Source organism: Rhinatrema bivittatum, chromosome 1 (genome assembly GCF_901001135.1).
Source record: "Rhinatrema bivittatum chromosome 1, aRhiBiv1.1, whole genome shotgun sequence".
NCBI classification, from domain to species: Eukaryota; Metazoa; Chordata; class Amphibia; order Gymnophiona; family Rhinatrematidae; genus Rhinatrema; species Rhinatrema bivittatum.
The window spans coordinates 624,263,171-624,283,009 of NC_042615.1; the positions used below are offsets into that span (position 1 = coordinate 624,263,171).

At 41.6% G+C, this 19,839-nt stretch overlaps 1 protein-coding gene across 6 annotated transcripts in view; it reads right to left on the reverse strand.

The window, feature by feature from the left end:
* EPB41L4A (erythrocyte membrane protein band 4.1 like 4A) overlaps window positions 1-19,839 on the reverse strand; it is a 726,290-nt gene that overhangs the window by 233,960 nt on the left and 472,491 nt on the right. For all 6 annotated transcript variants that reach the window (XM_029571795.1, XM_029571770.1, XM_029571789.1 and 3 more), the window contains 2 exons: window positions 16,897-16,988; window positions 10,325-10,402 (listed from right to left, as the gene is read on the reverse strand). In XM_029571795.1, coding sequence (XP_029427655.1) covers window positions 10,325-10,402; window positions 16,897-16,988 — 170 coding nt within the window. The remainder of the gene's footprint in view (window positions 1-10,324; window positions 10,403-16,896; window positions 16,989-19,839) is intronic.

Below are 19,839 nucleotides of genomic sequence, written 5' to 3' on the forward strand. Positions count from 1 at the left end.
ACACATTCCAATAAAGTATCTACAAAAAATGAATAAACCTGGATTGCACACCCCCACCCCCCCCCCCAAATAATACAAAACTAACCATGTATGATATGATCCACAAACCAACCAGCAATTCAAATCTCAATGTACCATCGCGAAAAATGCCATACATGCACAAGTTCAAAAGCTTTTTAAAAGCCACCCCGCACACCGGAGTCAATGAAAAAACATGTCTGTGACTGACAACTTCTATATAGAAAATAAATACAAAAAAATTTCCTGTAGTATAAATCAATTGATCTTAACCACTTATATAAATGACCATTGACTGTGTATTTTATAACTACCCAAGGAAAACAATACTCATTAACCAATATAAGAACATTTAAAAACTATATCACAAAATAACCAACATGTTTTCTTTGGCTCCAGTGTGGTTTGGCTTTTAAAACCTTTTGAACTTATGCATCTGATTGGTGTTTTTCGCAATGGTAGATTGAGGTACCCTTTGCTGGTTGGTTTATGGATTTTATACCATGCAAGGTTAGTTTTATATTATTTGGGGGGTGCAATACAGGTTTCAATTTCAGTTCATAATGAATTATATTATGACTTTATTCATTTTTTGAAGATACTTTATTGGAATACATTTGGTTGTTTTCAAGTGGTAGCTTTTTCACATATCACAAATTTAGTTGGTGAATTCATTTACATTTATAGATTGTGGGTTTATATAACCCAAGGCATATTTAAAAGAGATTTTAAGGATTTAAATGTTTTTTAGATATCAAGAATTGTAATTGTCCTAACATATGGACAGTCGTGTTTGTCAGAAGTTTGATCAGTGCAAATACAGATAAACTTTAGCAGTTAGTTTCCAATTTGTGATTGGAATTATATCAGATGGAGAGTGAGACTGAACTCCCTGAAGAAGCCTTACAGGCAAAATAGCTGGGCTCGTTGTTGTTGCAGTATATCACAGACGTCCCACGAGTAGAGTTGGTATGGAGACACACTGACACTCTAATATTTATGTCACTATGGCCTGGATTTTCTAAGTTCACAGAACTTAGAAACCTCCGCGGTGCAATTGCTGCCGGCTTTCGCACCCAATAGCTCCACCGAAGTCGTCATGGAGTCCGCCCCGACTTAGATATCACATGCGAAAAGTCCCTTTTCGCATGCAATATCTTTGGAAAATGACCCCCTATGTGTGTCTATAAATTTTCTATCGTCATGTGAGTGAGTGTGGTCATAAGAATATTTATGATTATTTTCAATTCATGGAGGTGTGAGGGGAGGTAGGATGAATCCAGTTTACTAAAATAGATTTCTTGCCTATAAGCCCCATTTTCTTAACCAGCAGTACACCATCCGACTCTACAGCTGCCTCTAGAGAAATCTGGGTCCCAAAAAGCCATGTATTGGAATCCATCCGAATAGAATAACCCAACATCTGAGATGCGAAATGTCCCACTTGTTTCAAAAAGTGTTGTATTTTAGAGCAAGACCAAAACATGTGGATGTAATCTTTCGGGGAGTTGTTACATTTTAAGCAAAGATCTGAGGGGGCTTGTCGTGCCTTGTGAGCCCTGCAGGGGGTCCAGTAATAATGCCATAAGAATTTTAAGTGTGTTTCACGAAGGAGAACGTTTTCTGAGATAAGAACATAAGAACATGCCATACTGGGTCAGACCAAGGGACCATCAAGCCCAGCATCCTGTTTCCAACAGTGGCCAATCCAGGTCATAAGGAACCTGATGTGTGTCAGAAAAGCAGTGACGAAATTCAGAAAGGGAAAGATGAAATGTTGGCCACTCCCTCTACCACTCATAAAGGGAGTTAATCTCCACTTCTGGGGCTACGCATGGAGGGCTTGACGAAATTAAGAGATGGATGGCTTCTGGCCATATTTGGACGAGTCCAAAACTATCCTCCAGAGTACTAGAGTTGAAGACGACTCTCGGATGGCATCACCTCTTTGGTCAATGAAATGTCTTACCTGCAGGTAGGCATAGAAATGATATTTAGGTATATTAAATGTCTCTTGAAGGTTGTGAAAACTAAGCAGCTGATGAGTGAGAGGTGAGAACAGTTGATATAAGTATATAAGCCCCTTTGATCTCCAACTATCAAAAACAGATCTCTCTATTCCTGAGGGAAATAATGAGTTACTACTGATCTGTAAAAGGAGTGACACGGAGGAGGGATGACTGACCTGTTCACACAGACAAGACCATGCCTTTCTGCTGGCTTCTATTAGAACCTGAGATTTTAAACTGGTTGGGATTTCCTGTGGGGAAGATTGAATGATATAATTGAGGGAGGGGGCCCATACCAGTGTGTAAGATGGGTATGTGGCAGGAAATCTGATGAATTGCTTATGATGTCCCTTATCCAGTGCAACATGCAGGCTAAATTGTACTGTCTTAAATTCAGGCATCCAAGACCACCTTGAACCAGTGGTCTTTTGATAATACCTGCAGTGAAAGCCGAGCCCTTTTACCTTTCCAAAAAAAATAGTCTAAGGAGTTTCTCAAGTACCTTGTGATCTTTTTTGGAGATCCATAATGGGACCATTTGGAGGATGTACAACCATTTGGGGACTATCATTTGATATAGGTGTATTTTACCCCAAAGGGATAATGGTAGGTGGCTCCAATGGGACAAGGCTTTTGATGTGGTTTCTATAAGGGGGGAGATATTCATAGAATATAAACTATCCAAGGAAGTCTGTATTCTAATTCCTAGGTATTTCATGGCTCTAGATACCCATTTTAACAGAAACAGTCCTGGCTACCACTGTTGAATGGTATCACATATCTCTAGTGCTTCTGACTTATCCCAATTTATTTTTAGTTCCGCAAAGTTGCCAAAAGTCTGTTGTAGGTCCAGTAATAAAGGAAGAGATATGAAGGGACAGGTCAGAAAGATCAAAATATTATCTGCGAAGGCCTTTGAGGTTTCTTTTAAAAATCTTAAACTCTAGTTCTCTCTGATCATAGTCTTGTTGTTTTAAACAATGTTTATTATAATCCATTTCCTGAAACCTCTTGTCTTGTCTATGTATGTTGATCAGACCATAAGCTCCACATACCTGGCACTCTCTCATGTGTCTAGTAAGACTATAGAAATGATTAGTAGTAGTAGGGGTAGTAGAACAGTCTCTGAATCAATTAATAAAACCAAAAATCATGACAACATATGTGATATAGGACTAAGCTTCATAAAGCTGTAATATAACAGAGACTCAACACACTGGGTCAGAATTCCACTGTTTGCAACAGGAGCAATTTATAAACTCACCATATTCAATTATTCAGTCAATTTACTTTTACCCACTAACTCCTTAAGAAGCCAGAGATAGAACAAAATAGTTAATACAGGAAGAAGGGGCAGGCAGAATATACTAACTACACTTAACTCTCAATTAGCCCTGTTACCAGTCTATGATGCAGTACTAATGGTGATGATACAGAAAGGCCCGAGACCTGGCACACTTCTATTGAAGAAAACTAAGGTGACAATTGGGTAGTGTGTGGAGGTCAGGTACAGTGACTGCAGGATGAAGACATAGCAATAGTCCATGCTCAGATACCTGTGGTGAAAGACATGAAAGTTCATAAATCTATCATCTTTCTCTAGACAGCACTGTGAGACTAGACAGCTTTCTATTGATCAAGATGTTGTCAGGAACAGATAGCAATTTACAGATATTCTAGTCCCGGCAGAAGTATTAATGTATGTGGTGCTCAATACAGAAAAGCATCCTGCTGCCCTAAAATGAGAAAACTGCAGAATTCAGATACCTAAGAATTAGAGCATACTGACTGCCTTAAAATACCCTTTGTATATTGCAAATCATTGTCATCACATTACGTTTATATTGTATTATAATAAAGGGTCAGAAAGCTCTTTTGTAAAATTGCAATATTGGATCAACAGGCCTAGTAGAAAGGTGACGTGTAATTTTTGATGCAGTTCTGAGATGTTTTCTTGTTTATAAACTTGGAAGTATTGAGAAAAACTATTTCCTCATAGAAAGGGTTATTTATTTATTTCTTTAAAATAATTTAAGGTGCATTATAACAACACAATCATAAACACAAATATAAAACACACAAATTCAGAACAGAACACTTACCATAAAATAGGTTTTTATTTATAGTTTCAAAACTATCAACGATGCCATAAACATTTGGCCAGTCGTGGGAGGGCTCCTGGACCAGCTGCACTCATCCCCATCAGCTGCCAAAGGCCCTTCTGCCCAGCTGCACATCACTGACCAACCCTAATGCCACCTTCGCCCCAGTCTCTGGGGCGAAGGTGGCATTAGGGGCTGGTCAGCCTCGCTGCCCCCTAGGGCACGCAAGTGCCCTAGGAGGCAGCCTCGCTGCCTCCTAGGGCACTTGCGTGCGCACCTGCAGCATTCTTAAGGGCGTTGAGACGGGACACAGCCCTCGGCACAGCCTCACAGCAGGATCTTTCACCTTCTTAAAGCTGGCCAGCCCATTGGATCCCTGCCTTAGTAACAGGTCTCCTGCCTTCGGATTGCATGTTGCCAGCATCCTGTTTTCCTTGCCTTGACTTGTCTCTACAGCCTACCCTGTTTCATCAGTCCCTCTTGACTCACTCCCATCTTCCCCTTGGACTGACTTCTGGATCTGACTCTTGCCTGGACCTAGACTATTTTTGCTTATCGCCTGCCATCGACGCTTGCCTGGATATTGACATCTCTTGCTAGTTGCCTACCTCTGATCCTTGCCCTGCCTTGGACTTGCTATCACTCTATACCCTGAGAGACTCTCACCTAAGTCCTGCCAGCCCCCGTAACCCAAGGGCTCAACCTGCAGGGAAAGGGGCTGGTAAAAGTGAAGCTCCTGACCAGTCTCATTCCGCGGTACGTCCACCAGCTGTCGGTGTGGACCTAGGGGGTTCACTCCCTAGGCTGCACCAACCACACCACAGCAACAAGGGTCCACTTCCATTACAAATTAATACAGGTCTCTGAGAAATGCTAGAGAAGTAGGTCTTTATAAGCTTCTTAAAACTGGACACATATGGTTCTTCCTACAGTGCAAGAGGAAGGACATTCCACATTTGGAAGGGAGGGCTGCTCCCAAAAACATCCTGTTGCGGGCGGTTTGGAGTCTTCTCAGTTTAGCAAAGGTACCAGCAGCCAACACTTGTCGAATGAATATATTTTGATACTGGTATCTATTCTTGTATACAACTCTTCAAATACAAAGTTCCCTGCCGAACGGACCATTGTCCGGGGCAGGGCACAATATGTGCGGGACAGCAGACTACAGGCTAGTCCTGAAGTGACAGGGATTAGTCAGGTCTCGGGGAGGGAAAACAGATGGAGAAAATTGAAAGGGAGGAAGGGATCCAAGGAAGGGGCTGGTGTTTTAAGGCAAGGTGTTTTAAGGCAAGGGGTTGGGGGGGGGGGGAGGGGCAGTTCACCATTGGATGCCTTGGGCATCTTATAAGGCATCCCCTGCGGAGAAACCCTTTTCAGCTATGAATGCACTGGCAGCTTTCCCACCCACCCTCAACCCAACATAAGTTAGGGACAGTTAGATCGTTGCAGCACAAGCAGGGTCGGGGTGATCAAAGGATAAGGAGGGCAAAACAAAGGCAGTCCATAATGCGCGTTTGCCTTGAGCAGTGATGCGCCCCAGCAATTGGGGTCAGCAGATTTTCCACCCCTCGCTTCACCGGCGGGGGCAGCAAATAACAGCAAGCAGATAGTTGAGGGTCCCCAGACTTCTACGGAAAGGGGGCCCCAGCCAAAACACATGCCAACGGTCCCAATGGACTATGGCTTCAATGGCTGGGATGGCAAGGACATAGAGCAAAAGAAAATAGGCGGTGGATCCAACAGTATGGTCACCCCAACCCCTCTTTGCACAATAGATAGGCTATTGCAAAGTCCACCATGTTTTGATAACAATTATGTAAGTTCGATATGTTTGGTTGTATAAATTATGCCATGTTAAGCTTGTGCTAAAGCCTTAATATACCCACATAAAGGCTGTTATATCACAAATAAGCCTGGAGACTTCATTATATAGACTGCGTAAGCAGGCGCGGGGGGGGGGGGGTGAAAAGGAGGCTTGAATCTGCATAAATTGAGGGCCTTCATATCTAGAAGCTTTATACAACATCATCAACATTTTTAATTGTCATCTGCATATCCATTGGCAATCAACATAAATTAAACAGTTAAGCAGTAATATGATCAAATCTGGTACAACTATCAATTAGGCACATTGCAGAATTTTGAATAGCCTGTAGTGCCAACACGTGGTATTTAGATAAGACAACAGATACTGAATTACAACAATCCAATGGTCCCCAACACTAACATTTGAACTAAAATGTGAAAATCAGAAACAGCAAGATTATGCTTAAGTCGTTGTACTAAATGCAATTGATAAAAAGAAGATTTAAGAATGGCTTTAATTTGTGACTTAAAAGTTAAGGCAGTATCCAACATTACACACAAATCCCGCAGCTCTGATTTAAATGTGGAAAGATGTACATCAAGTTGTAGGCCACAAGTGTCACTGGAAACCGGTTCCTTACTAATCCACAGTATTTTAGTTTTCCCCAGATTCTGTGTAAGAAAGCTCCTCTGAATCCAAATTGTTTGGTGGATTCCATGAAACAATTTCACCCTGGAGCAATGTGGGGCAAAAATGGCAACTGTATCGAAGAAAGCATGGCACATGCACAGAAGATCATAAGTGATGGGGAAGCAAGGGCAAAGCTGGAGATCACAGTCTCTGCATTAGGTAGGAGAAATGGGCAGAGTAGACAGACTTTGTGCTCTTGATCTTTCATCTTATTTCTGTTTCAATAACCTTCCGTATTTCAAAGATTTTCACAATGGGCTTAATTTGTAATAGCAAGAGCTATCGTTCTTGACTGGGAAAGTATCCTCTGCAGCACTGAAGGCCTTTGGGTCTCATCCCTCTGTCATCTCACAATGGAGTTTCATTTGTCAGCACAATGTGCATTTCTTAGCAAATGAAAACCAAGCAAAGCACAGATATTTTAAAATAATGCAGGGCTTCTCAAACTTTTTTCCAGTGTGACTCCACTTTGGCATGTGAAAATTCACAAGATCCCAGACAATGATTAAAATAGATTGTCAGGGGGGGAGGGAAGGGGCCCAAAAGAAATTAAAAATTAAAAAATATCATTCCCTTTTCAACCTCCCTCTCGAGCCAATCCCCTCTCTTTCTCTACTCCACTCCAGACTCACCCCCTCTACTTCTTCCACTTCAGGTTCATTCCTTCTCTCACATATCCAGGCTCATCCCCATGGTTCTCCACCTCACTCTTTCCTTCCAGATTCTCTCCCCTTTCGCAATCCCTTACCCAAATTTATACCCTCCCTTCCCCCCAGTCTTACTCTTCTCTCTCATACCCTTCACCAGGATCCCATCCCAGACTTATCCACTTTCTCCCCCCAGACTCACTTCACTCTCTCCCCCCAGGTTCACTTCATGTCTGTTTCCTCTTTCAACATTCCTCTCCATCCAAGCATTAGAGCTGGCAGGAGGAGGAGAATGGGATGCTTCAGGCCAACTCCTCCTGCTGTGCAGCTAGTAGTAGTGGTAGCAGCTTTAATCGTTGAATGTGGAGAAAATGCAGATTTGAGTTAGTGGTAGTGGTCAAAGGATAGAAGGTCTGGGCTGGCAGCAATCATCAAAGGTAGAGAGCAGCTCTGGGCTCACAGTAGTGGTGGTAACTGAGGAAGTGTGTGTGTGTGTGTGTGGGGGGGGGGTATTGCAGAAAAGGCCTGGGCTGGCAGCAATGGAAGTTTTGCTGTTAGGGGTATAGGCCTGCAGAAATCAGTGGCGTAGCCACGGGTGGGCAGCTGCCTACCCAATTTAGACCCAGGCCCATCCAACTGGAAGTGGAGCACCGGACCTGCAAGACCGTCGCAGGATCCCATTTCCATGCGGCGAAGAGGACAACCCAGGGCCGGTGCACCATTCCGTGCATTTGCATGGCACACATGGGGAATCGATCCTGTGGCCGTATGGCCCACCGATCTTCCTATTTTGGGGGTGGGGGGAGGGAGCAAAAGCGCCACACACAGCTTCTGCTTCCTCCCCCTCAAGCAGGAGGATCGGTGTGCCATACAGCCCAAAGATAGCAGGAGGCCGGTGGCAGCAGGAGAGGCCAACTGATCTTCCTGCTTGGGAGGGGGAGGAAGCAGAAGCTGTGCGTGGGCTTGAATGTGTATGTGTGGGTGAGAATGGGAGCCTGGGTGTGTGTATGGGTGAGAATGGAAGCTTGAATATGTGTATGTGTGGGTGAGAATGGGAGCTTGAATATGTGTATGTGTGGGTGAGAATAGGAGCATCGGTTTGTGGGTGAGAATGGGAGTCTTGGTTTGAGTGTGTGGGTGAGAATGGGTGCCTGGATGTGCTTCTGTGTGTGCATAAGAATGTAAGCCTAGGGAGGGGTGAGAAAGTGAGAGCTTGTATGTGTGTCTGCAGAGAATGTGAGCTTGTATGAGGGGGAAAGAGCATATGAGAGTGAGAGCCTGAGTGCGTGAGGGAGTCTGTGAGAGAAAGCGCGCGCGTGTGTGTGTGTAAAGGAATTAGGAAATGACGACAAGGGACAAAATAGGAAAAAGAGACCAGGACCAACTGATTAGAAAAATACAAAGATCAGACAAAGGTAAAAAATATATATATATATATTTTGAGATGTTAGATATGCCATCTTTGGGAATGTGCATTTCTTATATTTTTGTATTTTGCTCTTTAGTTTCTCAGGCTTTCTATTTTGGTTTTATCTGCATGTTTCTGTTTCTAATTTGTGGTCTCTTATTTCTATATTAGGTAAAGATCGGTCTCTGTTTTGCCTGTGTATGTGACTCAAATGCAGTATTTATGCTAGCGTGTAGTTTCTCTTTAGTAGTAGTAGTCCAGCTTGTTCTGTTATTCCCGTAGGTGAGGTATTAATGTTCTAGGGCCTGGTGTAGTATTTGCATTGCTGCTTTTTCATAAGGTTGCTGTTATTTGAATCCTGAGAGTCAGTGCTGTGACTGTATGGCAAGGTTCTAGATGCCTCTTTCTTTGCAAGAGTTTGTGTTACTTCCCAAAATAGCAGTGGAGGGTTATTTTTTGCTGAGGTGACACCAGAATTTGAAAATTTTTTTTCATGTTAGTTGTAATGTGAATTGCCCTAGCTCTGCACTGCACCTATTCTGATGATTAATTATATTTTATTGTATTTATGAAGATTTCTGGTTTTCTGCAAAGATGGTTTATGAAAGAATACATTAATTTTTGTTTTATTACATGATTGGATCTGACTGTTTTCTATGCTTGTGCATTTATAAACTGCAATAAATATAAAATAAATTCTGATTAATAAGGAATTTTTAATGCTGGTAAGTGCTTGAAATAATTGAGGTAAAATGTTTTAAAGTTTCACACTTGATGCATAATGGCTGTTGCAAATTACTCAGAAAGCCATTCTAGGGTGCATTATATGGCATTCTAGTAGGTCTCAGACTTGCATGCCTACAGCCCACCCATGTTAACCTTGTGCCCACCCAAAAAACCAATTCTGGCTACGCCACTGGCAGAAATTACCATCCTTGCTGGTGGCAGTGATGATCGCTGAGAAAGAAGGAAATGGGGAAGAACAGATCTGCAACATTTCTTTCTGGACTCGTGATTGACAGCAGATAACAGGACATAATTATATATGGTCCTTGGCTCTTCACTCTTCAGCCAGCAGCACATGTGTTGGGAAAAGCAACTGAGACCAAATGGCTCCCTGCTCTGCATTCTTCTCAGTTGCATGAATGTGAGGAAAGCACAGGCTTGTTGTATGCATCAACTTGGTTGGTTTTTGTTTTTTTTTTTACTTGTGAACACACTTATAACCTCAAATGAAGATTCTGTGATACTATTTGAAGTTGCAACCCATAGTTTGGGCACTGCTGGCATAATGACTTTACTAAACATCTGCTGGGCAGAACAGATGACCATTTTGGCCATCATTTAATATGTTATGTTACTTTAGTATGTGTTCTTGCTATTCAATTTTCTAATCTTTCAGTGCTCATGCACTTATTTCTACAAACATCAAGAAATTCCAAAAACTAATAATACAGAAACATTTGGGAAAAGGTGGTGAGTTCACCACAAGAAGTCTTTCCTTTCATTAGTTCCATTTTAGATAATTCTCAGGATTTTGTAAAAGGAGTCCAAAATGTCATAATTTTCATATTATTACATGAAAATGTTTCAGTTTTATCTACTATTGCTAAAAGTTTCAGGATACAAAAAAACATGTTTACCTGTACCGGTGTCTATAAGTCATGGAACCAAACTTGCTAAGTTTTCTTGACAGAGAATTGGAATCATTTTCTGGCATTCTGCGTTAGTTAAGAAATAAAAATTATATATTGAAATCATATAATGCAGTTTATTTGACAGAATATGAATGCAGTAACTATACAGCTATGAAAATGTAGGCACTTCACAGGACACCTGATTGGTTCAGAGAGAACATTTTATGACTGAAAATAAAAATGTTCATCTTGAACTAGAGCCACCAAAAATTAATCGCAGAGGACGAATGATGCAAAAAAGCTGAACCGAGGCAGTCATAGAAGCAGATAACCAGAACACATCTGTAAAAAATGATATTGGGAATGATCCTAGAAAAGATATTTTTTTGCCTCTTTGCCGCAGACTCTTTGCCGCAGACTGCAACGTGGAGAGCAGGTCCCCGGAGCAGATAGGTGCTGGGAGAGAGGCCCGCGCAGCCGGCGCTTGAGCCCATCGGGGTAAGGCCTTTGAATCTCGCCCTACCTCCGTGGGCCCCCGCCCCGGCCACGGGGAAGTTCCACACTTACCTCCTCCTGCTTGAAATCGCGCCGATCCGGCTGATTCTCCGCTCTCCGCCCACCGCCGCAGGAAGCCACAAGCCAGGCCCTCCGGCACCGACCGATAGTCCGACGACGCCCAAGACGACCCTGTCGCGCCAGTGACGTCAATCCAACGCGACCGCGCCAAATTTAAAAACGCCGGCTCGATCTCAGTCGCCCTCTTTGCCGCAGACTGCAACGTGGAGAGCAGGTCCCCGGAGCAGATAGGTGCTGGGAGAGAGGCCCGCCACCCAAGTCAACCATCTAACCACCACCCAAGTCAACCATCTAACACTCAAGCACCCCATCTGAAACTTCCAATGCATGACGACACAGCCAGAGACAAACGACTGCTCAGGTGACATACTCTGACAACGCACAGGAATACAGCACCCACTCAACCACTCCAGACAAAGACAATCAACCTCACAACTGAAGCCACACTCAAACAATTCTACAGGACTCCAGCATCAAACCAGCAACTACTCCACAACTCAACAAATCCATTCAACAACTGCAATCAATCGAATCAAACATCCTATATAACACATACAATTTAAAAGGATCCAGCCTCCAAAATGCATCCAACATTCTCAATCCCAATCATACATCACTACTTCCCACAGAAAAGAAATCTGACTAGACAAGCAAACCTCCACAACCTAAAATCACTCACACCAATACTAATAGCACCAATAACACAACTACTAGGCCTCACCCTATTCACCCTATCGCTCTTCAATGCGCAATCTATAACGAAAAAGTCGCTAATTCTCAATGACTACCTCACCGACACCAAGCCTGACATTTGCGCAATAACAGAAACATGGCTGAAACCATCAGATACGGCAATCTTAAACCAATTACCGACGCTAACCTACGATATCTTTTCCCTTCCTAGACTGAAAAAAAGGGGAGGAGGAATCCTTCTTGCTACAAAAAAAGACCTCAAATTCTCTCAACATCCGATCCACTCCAATAATAAACTGGAGATACGCTTCTTCACATCTCACCAACTCCAAATACTTCTAGTCTACGCCCCCCCGGGACTCTTAGAATCTGACGTCTCATCCATCATCGAAATAACAACAACACTCCTCAACCTGGACACCCCAGCAATAATACTCGGAGATTTTAATCTCCACATGGACAACCCTACTCTCTCACCTAGCTGCCAAACTCTTTTACTAGCATTCTCAGCGATGGGCTTCTCCCAAATAGTCAATAACCCGACACACAAAGCAGGCCACACACTAGACCTGATCTTTATCAACAAAGGCATAAAATCGACTTCCCCAATAAAAAATCTGAAGGTACCCTGGTCTGATCACTCCCTCATTTCTACATCATTCTCACTGGAAAAATCTACCACCAGTCACACACCTTCTCCATCCTTTACCTACAGGAAACCCTGCAATCCAGAAGACCTTACCATTCAACTAACCAAACACCTTCACGATATAACTCTCACTGATCCTAATATTGCTTTACACTCCTGGAATACGATCACGGAATCAATAGCCAATAAGCTCTGCCCACTTACAACAAAAAAATCTCACCCAGATGCCTCCAAAAAACAACCATGGTTCTCAAACGATCTTAGAAGGATTAAACAAATACTAAGACAAAAGGAATCTAACTGGCGGAAAACTCCAAATCCCAGCACACTCTCAGACTACAAACGCACGCTACAACAATACAAGGCCTACACCTCCAAAGCAAAAAGAGACTTTTTCGCCGCCAGAATTCATAACTTAGTCTTTGACGCGAAAGCTTTATTCAACTACGTTTCCACCCTCACCCAAGTACCCTCACCAGAATGCCCTAGTAATCAAGCTCAAGCCAAAGCAGATGAACTCGCTCTCTTCTTTCAAGACAAAATCAAGAATCTGCTTACCCAACTTCCTTCCAATATCACTCCCCTAACTCAAGCGCTAATGCCACACATCAAAAACACCCACCTAGAAATGTTTGAACCTACCTCCTCCTCTGAAATCCAAACCATCCTTAGAAAAATGAAACCATCTTCACACCCAGCGGACCATATACCAACAAAACTTCTCCTCACAATACCAGAAACCATCTCCAAAACATTGGCTGACATAATCAACTGTTCGCTCTCACAAGGTTCCTTCCCAGAAGACCTCAAACAAGCCTCACTCAAACCACTTTTAAAAAAACCCAACCTGGACCTAAAAGACCCCAACAATTACCGCCCAATAGCTAATCTACCTATCATAGCCAAGATTATGGAAAAGCTTGTTAACTCCCAACTATCGGACTTCATTGAAGATAACAAACTGCTTTCCGCCTCACAACATGGATTCCGCAAAAATCGCGGCACAGAATCCCTTCTTACATCCCTAACAGACCTCCTCATCCTAGGTACAGACAAAGGACAATCATTTCTGCTGGTCCTTCTAGACCTTTCAGCAGCTTTCGATACCGTAAACCACGCGATCCTCATTAAACAGTTAGCTGCTATAGGAATCTCTGGCTTAGCGCTCTCCTGGTTCAAATCATTTCTAACCAACAGAGGCTACAAGGTAAAAATACAGAACAAAGAATCAGCACGCCACGATTCGACCGTCGGAGTCCCACAAGGTTCCTCCTTATCCCCTACACTATTTAATATTTACCTCCTCCCACTATGCCAACTCCTCACCAACCTCAACTTAATACACTTTCTCTATGCGGACGACATCCAGATCCTGATCCCTATCAAAGAATCATACTCAAAAACCCTCGAATTCTGGGAATCCTGCCACCTAGAAATTAAAAGCCTCCTCAACAGCCTTAATCTGGTACTAAACTCATCTAAAACTGAAGTCCTACTCATAACACCCGATAACAAACCCACAGCCTGTCTTCCAACCAACCTTCAAACCACTCATGTAAGGGATCTAGGTGTCCTAATCGACAATAAATTGAACTTCAAAGCCCACATCAACAAAACAACCAAAGACTGCTTCTATAAACTGCAAGTCTTAAAAAGGATAAGACCACTCTTCCACGCCAAAGATTTCAGAACCATTCTCCAAGCCCTCATCTTCTCCAAATTAGACTACTGCAACGCGACTCTTCTTGGCCTCCCCTCCTCATATACAAAACCACTCCAAATGGTCCAAAACACAGCAGCACGTTTACTAACAAACACCAGAAAAAGAGACCACATCTCTCCAGTCCTTCAAGCCCTCCACTGGTTACCAATCCACTTCAGAGTAATTTACAAATCCATCACATTATTATACAAAATCATTCACCAACACACCACAATCGACCTACAAATTCCTCCCCGTGTTCACGAATCAACAAGACCGACTAGGGAAGCCTACACAGGATGCCTCCTTGTTCCACCCGTAAAAACTACTAATCACAGAACCTTGAGAGACCGAGCCCTTTCAACAGCAGGCCCTCCGCTATGGAACTCTATCCCACCAGATCTAAGAAACGAACCGTGCCTCTTAACGTTTAGGAAAAGACTTAAGACATGGCTTTTCAGGCAAGCCTTCCCGAACTCCACCTAACAAGATCCATCAATGACTCCTATGCTAAGTAGCTGTATATAATGGACTCCATATTTATTTTGTTCTCTTGTATTTATAGAGAACTCCTTATTTACATTGTACACTTGTATATAATTATTCTCCTCTATCTCTTTTATTTCTTATAATCCCAGTTCATGATCCCTTGTTAATTGTAACTGCTTCTCTTCTCCACGTTTAGTTATGTTTTTGGTTATATTTCTGCACCCCTGTTTTCTGTAAACCGACATGATGAGAACGAGTTCTTGAATGCCGGTATTAAAAAACCTTAAATAAATAAATAAATAAATAAATAAATAAATATTCAAGACACCAAAGATGCGGTCACTCCATCCACAGATTTAACAGTAAAGACAGATTCATAAAATGCATGCACATCATCTATCCTCTTTTGGGCACCCTCAGACCCAAATATATTTGAGCAAGAGTAATTCTAGACTGGACTACAGCTGCACAGAGCCCTTGCGTGTCAATGGGAATGATTCTGACTGCACAAAAATGTTCTTGAGTAGGGAAAAGTAGGAAATCCTACTCTATCGAGTCAACTCTTACTCTAACAAAAAAAATCCCCCTTCCCCCACATAATTTTGAAAACATTTCTTCTACTTTTCCTTACTTTGCCAAGATTATCCTGCAAAATTCACCTTTTATAATCTCCTTTTTATCCCTCTTTATATATAATTAACCATCACAAAAGGGATGCGCAAGTGACTCAGGAACACTTGTTGGCCCCAAGGACTGAAGGGAAGTTTCCTCCAACAGGAAATGTAAGTATAAATTAAAAAAAACAAAACTGTGCAAAACAAGATTGATAAATAAAACTAGAGGTTATTAAAGCACTTTTCACTGCTGTTCAGCACCGAGGTCTGGACAGCTCCTGTGACAGACAACCAGATCTAAATTAACTGCATTTTTCAATTTTTCAAAAACATACTTTAAAAAAAAGACTGAGATGTGCTACATTCTAAACTCAGTTAACAGACCAAAGTGAGCACCTGACACCTTTAAAATTTCTAACCTCATGAAGGCAGCATAACTCTCCAAGCAAAGTGTTGGAATAGGCTAGCAGTTAGAGCAGTGGGCTGAGAATGAAGAAAGCCTGCTGGTCAAATCCTGCTAATACTCTTTGTGACCTTGCACAAGTCACTTCATCCCCCACGTCCTCAGATACAAATTAACCGGGTCATTCATCAAAATGTGTTATGGCGTTAAAGCATGTAATAATGATGCTAGCGCATGGGGCAAATGCAAATTTTTGAAAGGGGTGGGATCAGGGAGGAGTTTGGGCGGGATTTACAAAAACAAGGGGCAGTATCGCACAGTTTTAACACCAGAAATAACTACACTTTTTTTCCTGGCGTTAACCTGTGCGATATTACCGAAATAGGCATAACACAATTCGCAATAAATTTTTAGAATTGCATTTTGGCCATTTCTGGGCTTGAGAGTGGACAAGAGAGAGAGAGAAAGAGAGAGCTTGATAGTATCCAGTTATAGAGTCCATCAAGCTAGGTTGAGAGAACATCTTTGTGAGGATTTTCCTCACTCCAAATGATGTCAAATCTTCACCGAGTTGTACTGTGCTGTTCATACGTCTCACTCTGCATGTAAAATTGGCCCCAAAAACCCTAAAGCACCACAACACCTCACCTCAACTTACTAGATTGCACTCCTATAGCGATATAAATACTTCACTACGATGAAGACCTAGAAGATAGAGAGCGCCTTTCTCCCTCCCCCTAGCACAAGATGCAAAAATAGTAATTATCGTGGGTGCAATAAATTTACCGCACCAGGTGATGCTACAGATGCAAAATGGTATGTTATCGCAGGGTGCAGTAATTCTAAAATTTCTTTTTCTTATTGCGGGCATTATCTATGCGTTAACACATTTTGATGAATCTGTTAGATTGTGAGCCCTTTGGGGACAGGGAAATATCTACAATACCTGAATGCAATCCGTTTTGAAGTGGCAGACCAGTGATGAAAGTTGGATTATTAAATAAAAAATAAAAATTGTATTGAATTTAGCCCAGTAAAAGGGTATCACTTAAAACGTATTTATCTTTATTTCTAAATACTTAAATTAACTAAAAAGGGAAGTACACCATGAATAAATATTAATATGTACCAAAATAAAGAGGGAACATTTTATGTCATCATTAAGTGCCTGATTTTAAAAAGCATTTACTCAAGTAAAACTGGGTAAGTGGGCTTTTGAAAATTGCTACAATATATTCCATTGAATTCTCCATAGGATTTACTCACGTAAGTGCATTTTACTCAGGTAAGTGGCTTTTCAAAACTGTCATGATAGCAAGTTACATTTACACACTTAACTCCTTTGAAAATGACCCCTATATGGAAAGATGCTGATATAAAAATGCATTTTATATTTCTAATTTAAAGATCCTAAAATTGGTTTGGAGGAGTCATTAAATCATGTCCACCTACCTGAAGAATGTATGGTGCTCCACACAACACTTCCAGAGATGTTTGCAGGCAGTTTTACTAGGTGTTTCAAAAAAGAAAGATGTTTCATTGCACTGGAAGAGAAACAACGCACTGGATGTGAATTTTGCTGTAAAGAAACGTACACCACAGGCAGCCACACATACCTTTCTGAAACATTAATAAAACTGCAAAGTATTTAGGCAAAGGACTTTCAAGAAAAAAAAAATGAAAATGCAGCAACAAGATAAAATCCTCCATTTTATTTGAATTCTATAGGTCACACTCAAAGTGCATTAGTTCTGCTATATAATGTAGGCAGGAAGAAGGGATCAATGGTGGAGATAATGGAGGCCCTGCTGGATAGAGGGGGTGAAATCCTGCACCAGTTTGTACTTTATGTAGGGGGGAGGACAATTTTCAAAGCCATTTACACAGGTGGATAGAGATTTGCATGGGTAAAACTGGCTGTCTGAAAACCAGAAGCGTGGGGATGTCCCACAATACACGTTCTTTTCATCACATTAAGAGGAGGCATTCCCAGAGGCAAGTTTAGATTAGAGGAGGAAAACACCACATGTAATTTTGCATTATCAAATCTATGAATATCATTTCACATGAAAAAAAGCATCCATACACACAAAAAAAACAAAACAAAAACAAAACAAAACAGGTGTATATGTCTGCGGGCATTTTGCATCCATGGCACTTTTCAAAGCCAAAGTCACATTCACTTTGAAAATCAGTGTAAAGTCAGCAGGTGAAAAGTACCTGTGGAGTCTGTCTCAATGCAATGTGAAAATTGTTCAAAGCCATTTCCACACGTTATAACAATACTTTACCTGTGAAATGCCCTTTTACATAATTTTCTACCTGATATGCGGATAAACCTGTGTGGCTATGGACTGTATGTATGCAAGTATATCTGCAGTGAGCAAAAGTGTCCCCCGGGGGTGGCAATGGGTTAGGGGTTTGCACTTATGTACATATGTTTGTATTCTCAAATGAATGTATGCAAATTTTCCCCAAAACATTATATGCATATATTAGCAAGTGTAAACATGTATGGGTAGTTTTCGTAGGGTAATTTTTAAAGGAAAAGCTTGCACATACTTTCCCTTTGAAAATTAGTGCAAAGTCTATGCAGTTTGTTATAAAATTACCCCTTGTGGAGACATGTATAGGCCAGACCACAGAAGCTAATGATTTCCAAATTATTCATAATTGAAAAGCAGGTTGAAATGTCTGTATGCCAATGCCAGAAGTCTAAGAAATAAGATGGGAGAGTTAGAGTATACAGCAGTAAATGATGAGATTTGCATAATTGGCATCAGAGAGACTTGGTGGAAGGAGGATAACCAATGGGACAGTGCTATATCAGGGTACAAATTATATCACAATGATAGGCAGGATCAACTTGGTGGGGGTTTGGCACTTTATGTCCGGGAGGGTATAGAGTCCAACAGGATAAAGATCATACAAGAGACTAAATGCTCAGTAGAATCTATATGGGTAGAAATCCCTACTGTCCACCTGGACAAAATGGTCAGATGATGAAATGCTAAAAGAAATCAGGGAAGCAAACTAATTTGGCAGTGCAATAATAATGGGAGATTTCAATTACCCATACATCCAGCGTGCAAGGAAATAGTAAAGCAAGTCCACCTTCAAAATTATAATAAATTTTTATTGATTAGCTGAAATTCTTCAATATTAATAGTGGCAACTCCATACGTCTTCAATAACAGATATTAAAGTCCCCCGACACGGTCCGTGTTTCGCGGTCGCTGCATCGGGAGGGACCCACAATCAGTATCATCTAGAACATAAAGATAATAAAGCTGATGGACCTAACAAAAATGGCTACACAGTTTCAATAAATTTTCAAACATACCTTGTACATGCATCATGGAGCGCATCGGCTCACACGATTGAAAGACGATTTAAAGAGGTAATTTGGCGCCAAAAGACAGCAGCTATTGAGATAGATTCGTTCGTATAAGCCCCGCCCTCTCTATACACGGTTCAACCAAACAAATGCCATTCTACATCCCTGTTTAGTCCCTTAGGATGGACGGAGGAAAGCATAAAAATCCACTTCTGTTCCCGTCTACCTAAAATTTCTGAGTAATTACCTCCCCTAAATCAACACACTATTGCTGAATTGCAGTTTTCAGTCTTAGAGGTGGTTGTTCCCCCATTTAGGGGAGGTAATTACTCAGAAATTTTAGGTAGACGGGAACAGAAGTGGATTTTTATGCTTTCCTCCGTCCATCCTAAGGGACTAAACAGGGATGTAGAATGGCATTTGTTTGGTTGAACCGTGTATAGAGAGGGCGGGGCTTATACGAACGAATCTATCGCGATAGCTGCTGTCTTTTGGCGCCAAATTACCTCTTTAAATCGTCTTTCAATCGTGTGAGCCGATGCGCTCCATGATGCATGTACAAGGTATGTTTGAAAATTTATTGAAACTGTGTAGCCATTTTTGTTAGGTCCATCAGCTTTATTATCTTTATGTTCTAGATGATACTGATTGTGGGTCCCTCCCGATGCAGCGACCGCGAAACACGGACCGTGTCGGGGGACTTTAATATCTGTTATTGAAGACGTATGGAGTTGCCACTATTAATATTGAAGAATTTCAGCTAATCAATAAAAATTTATTATAATTTTGAAGGTGGACTTGCGTTACTATTTCCTTGCACGCTGGATGTATGGATATTTATTGATGTGCAAGGCTTTTGCTTCTTGTTTTTGCTTGGTAGATTTCAATTACCCCAATATTGACCGGGTAAATGTAACATCAGGACTTGCTAGCGACAAAGTTCCTGGATGTAATAAATGATTACTTCATGGAGCAATTGGTTCAGGAACCAACAAGAGAGGGAGCTATTTTAGAATGAATTCTTAGTGGAACGCAGGATTTGGTGAGAGAGGTAACGG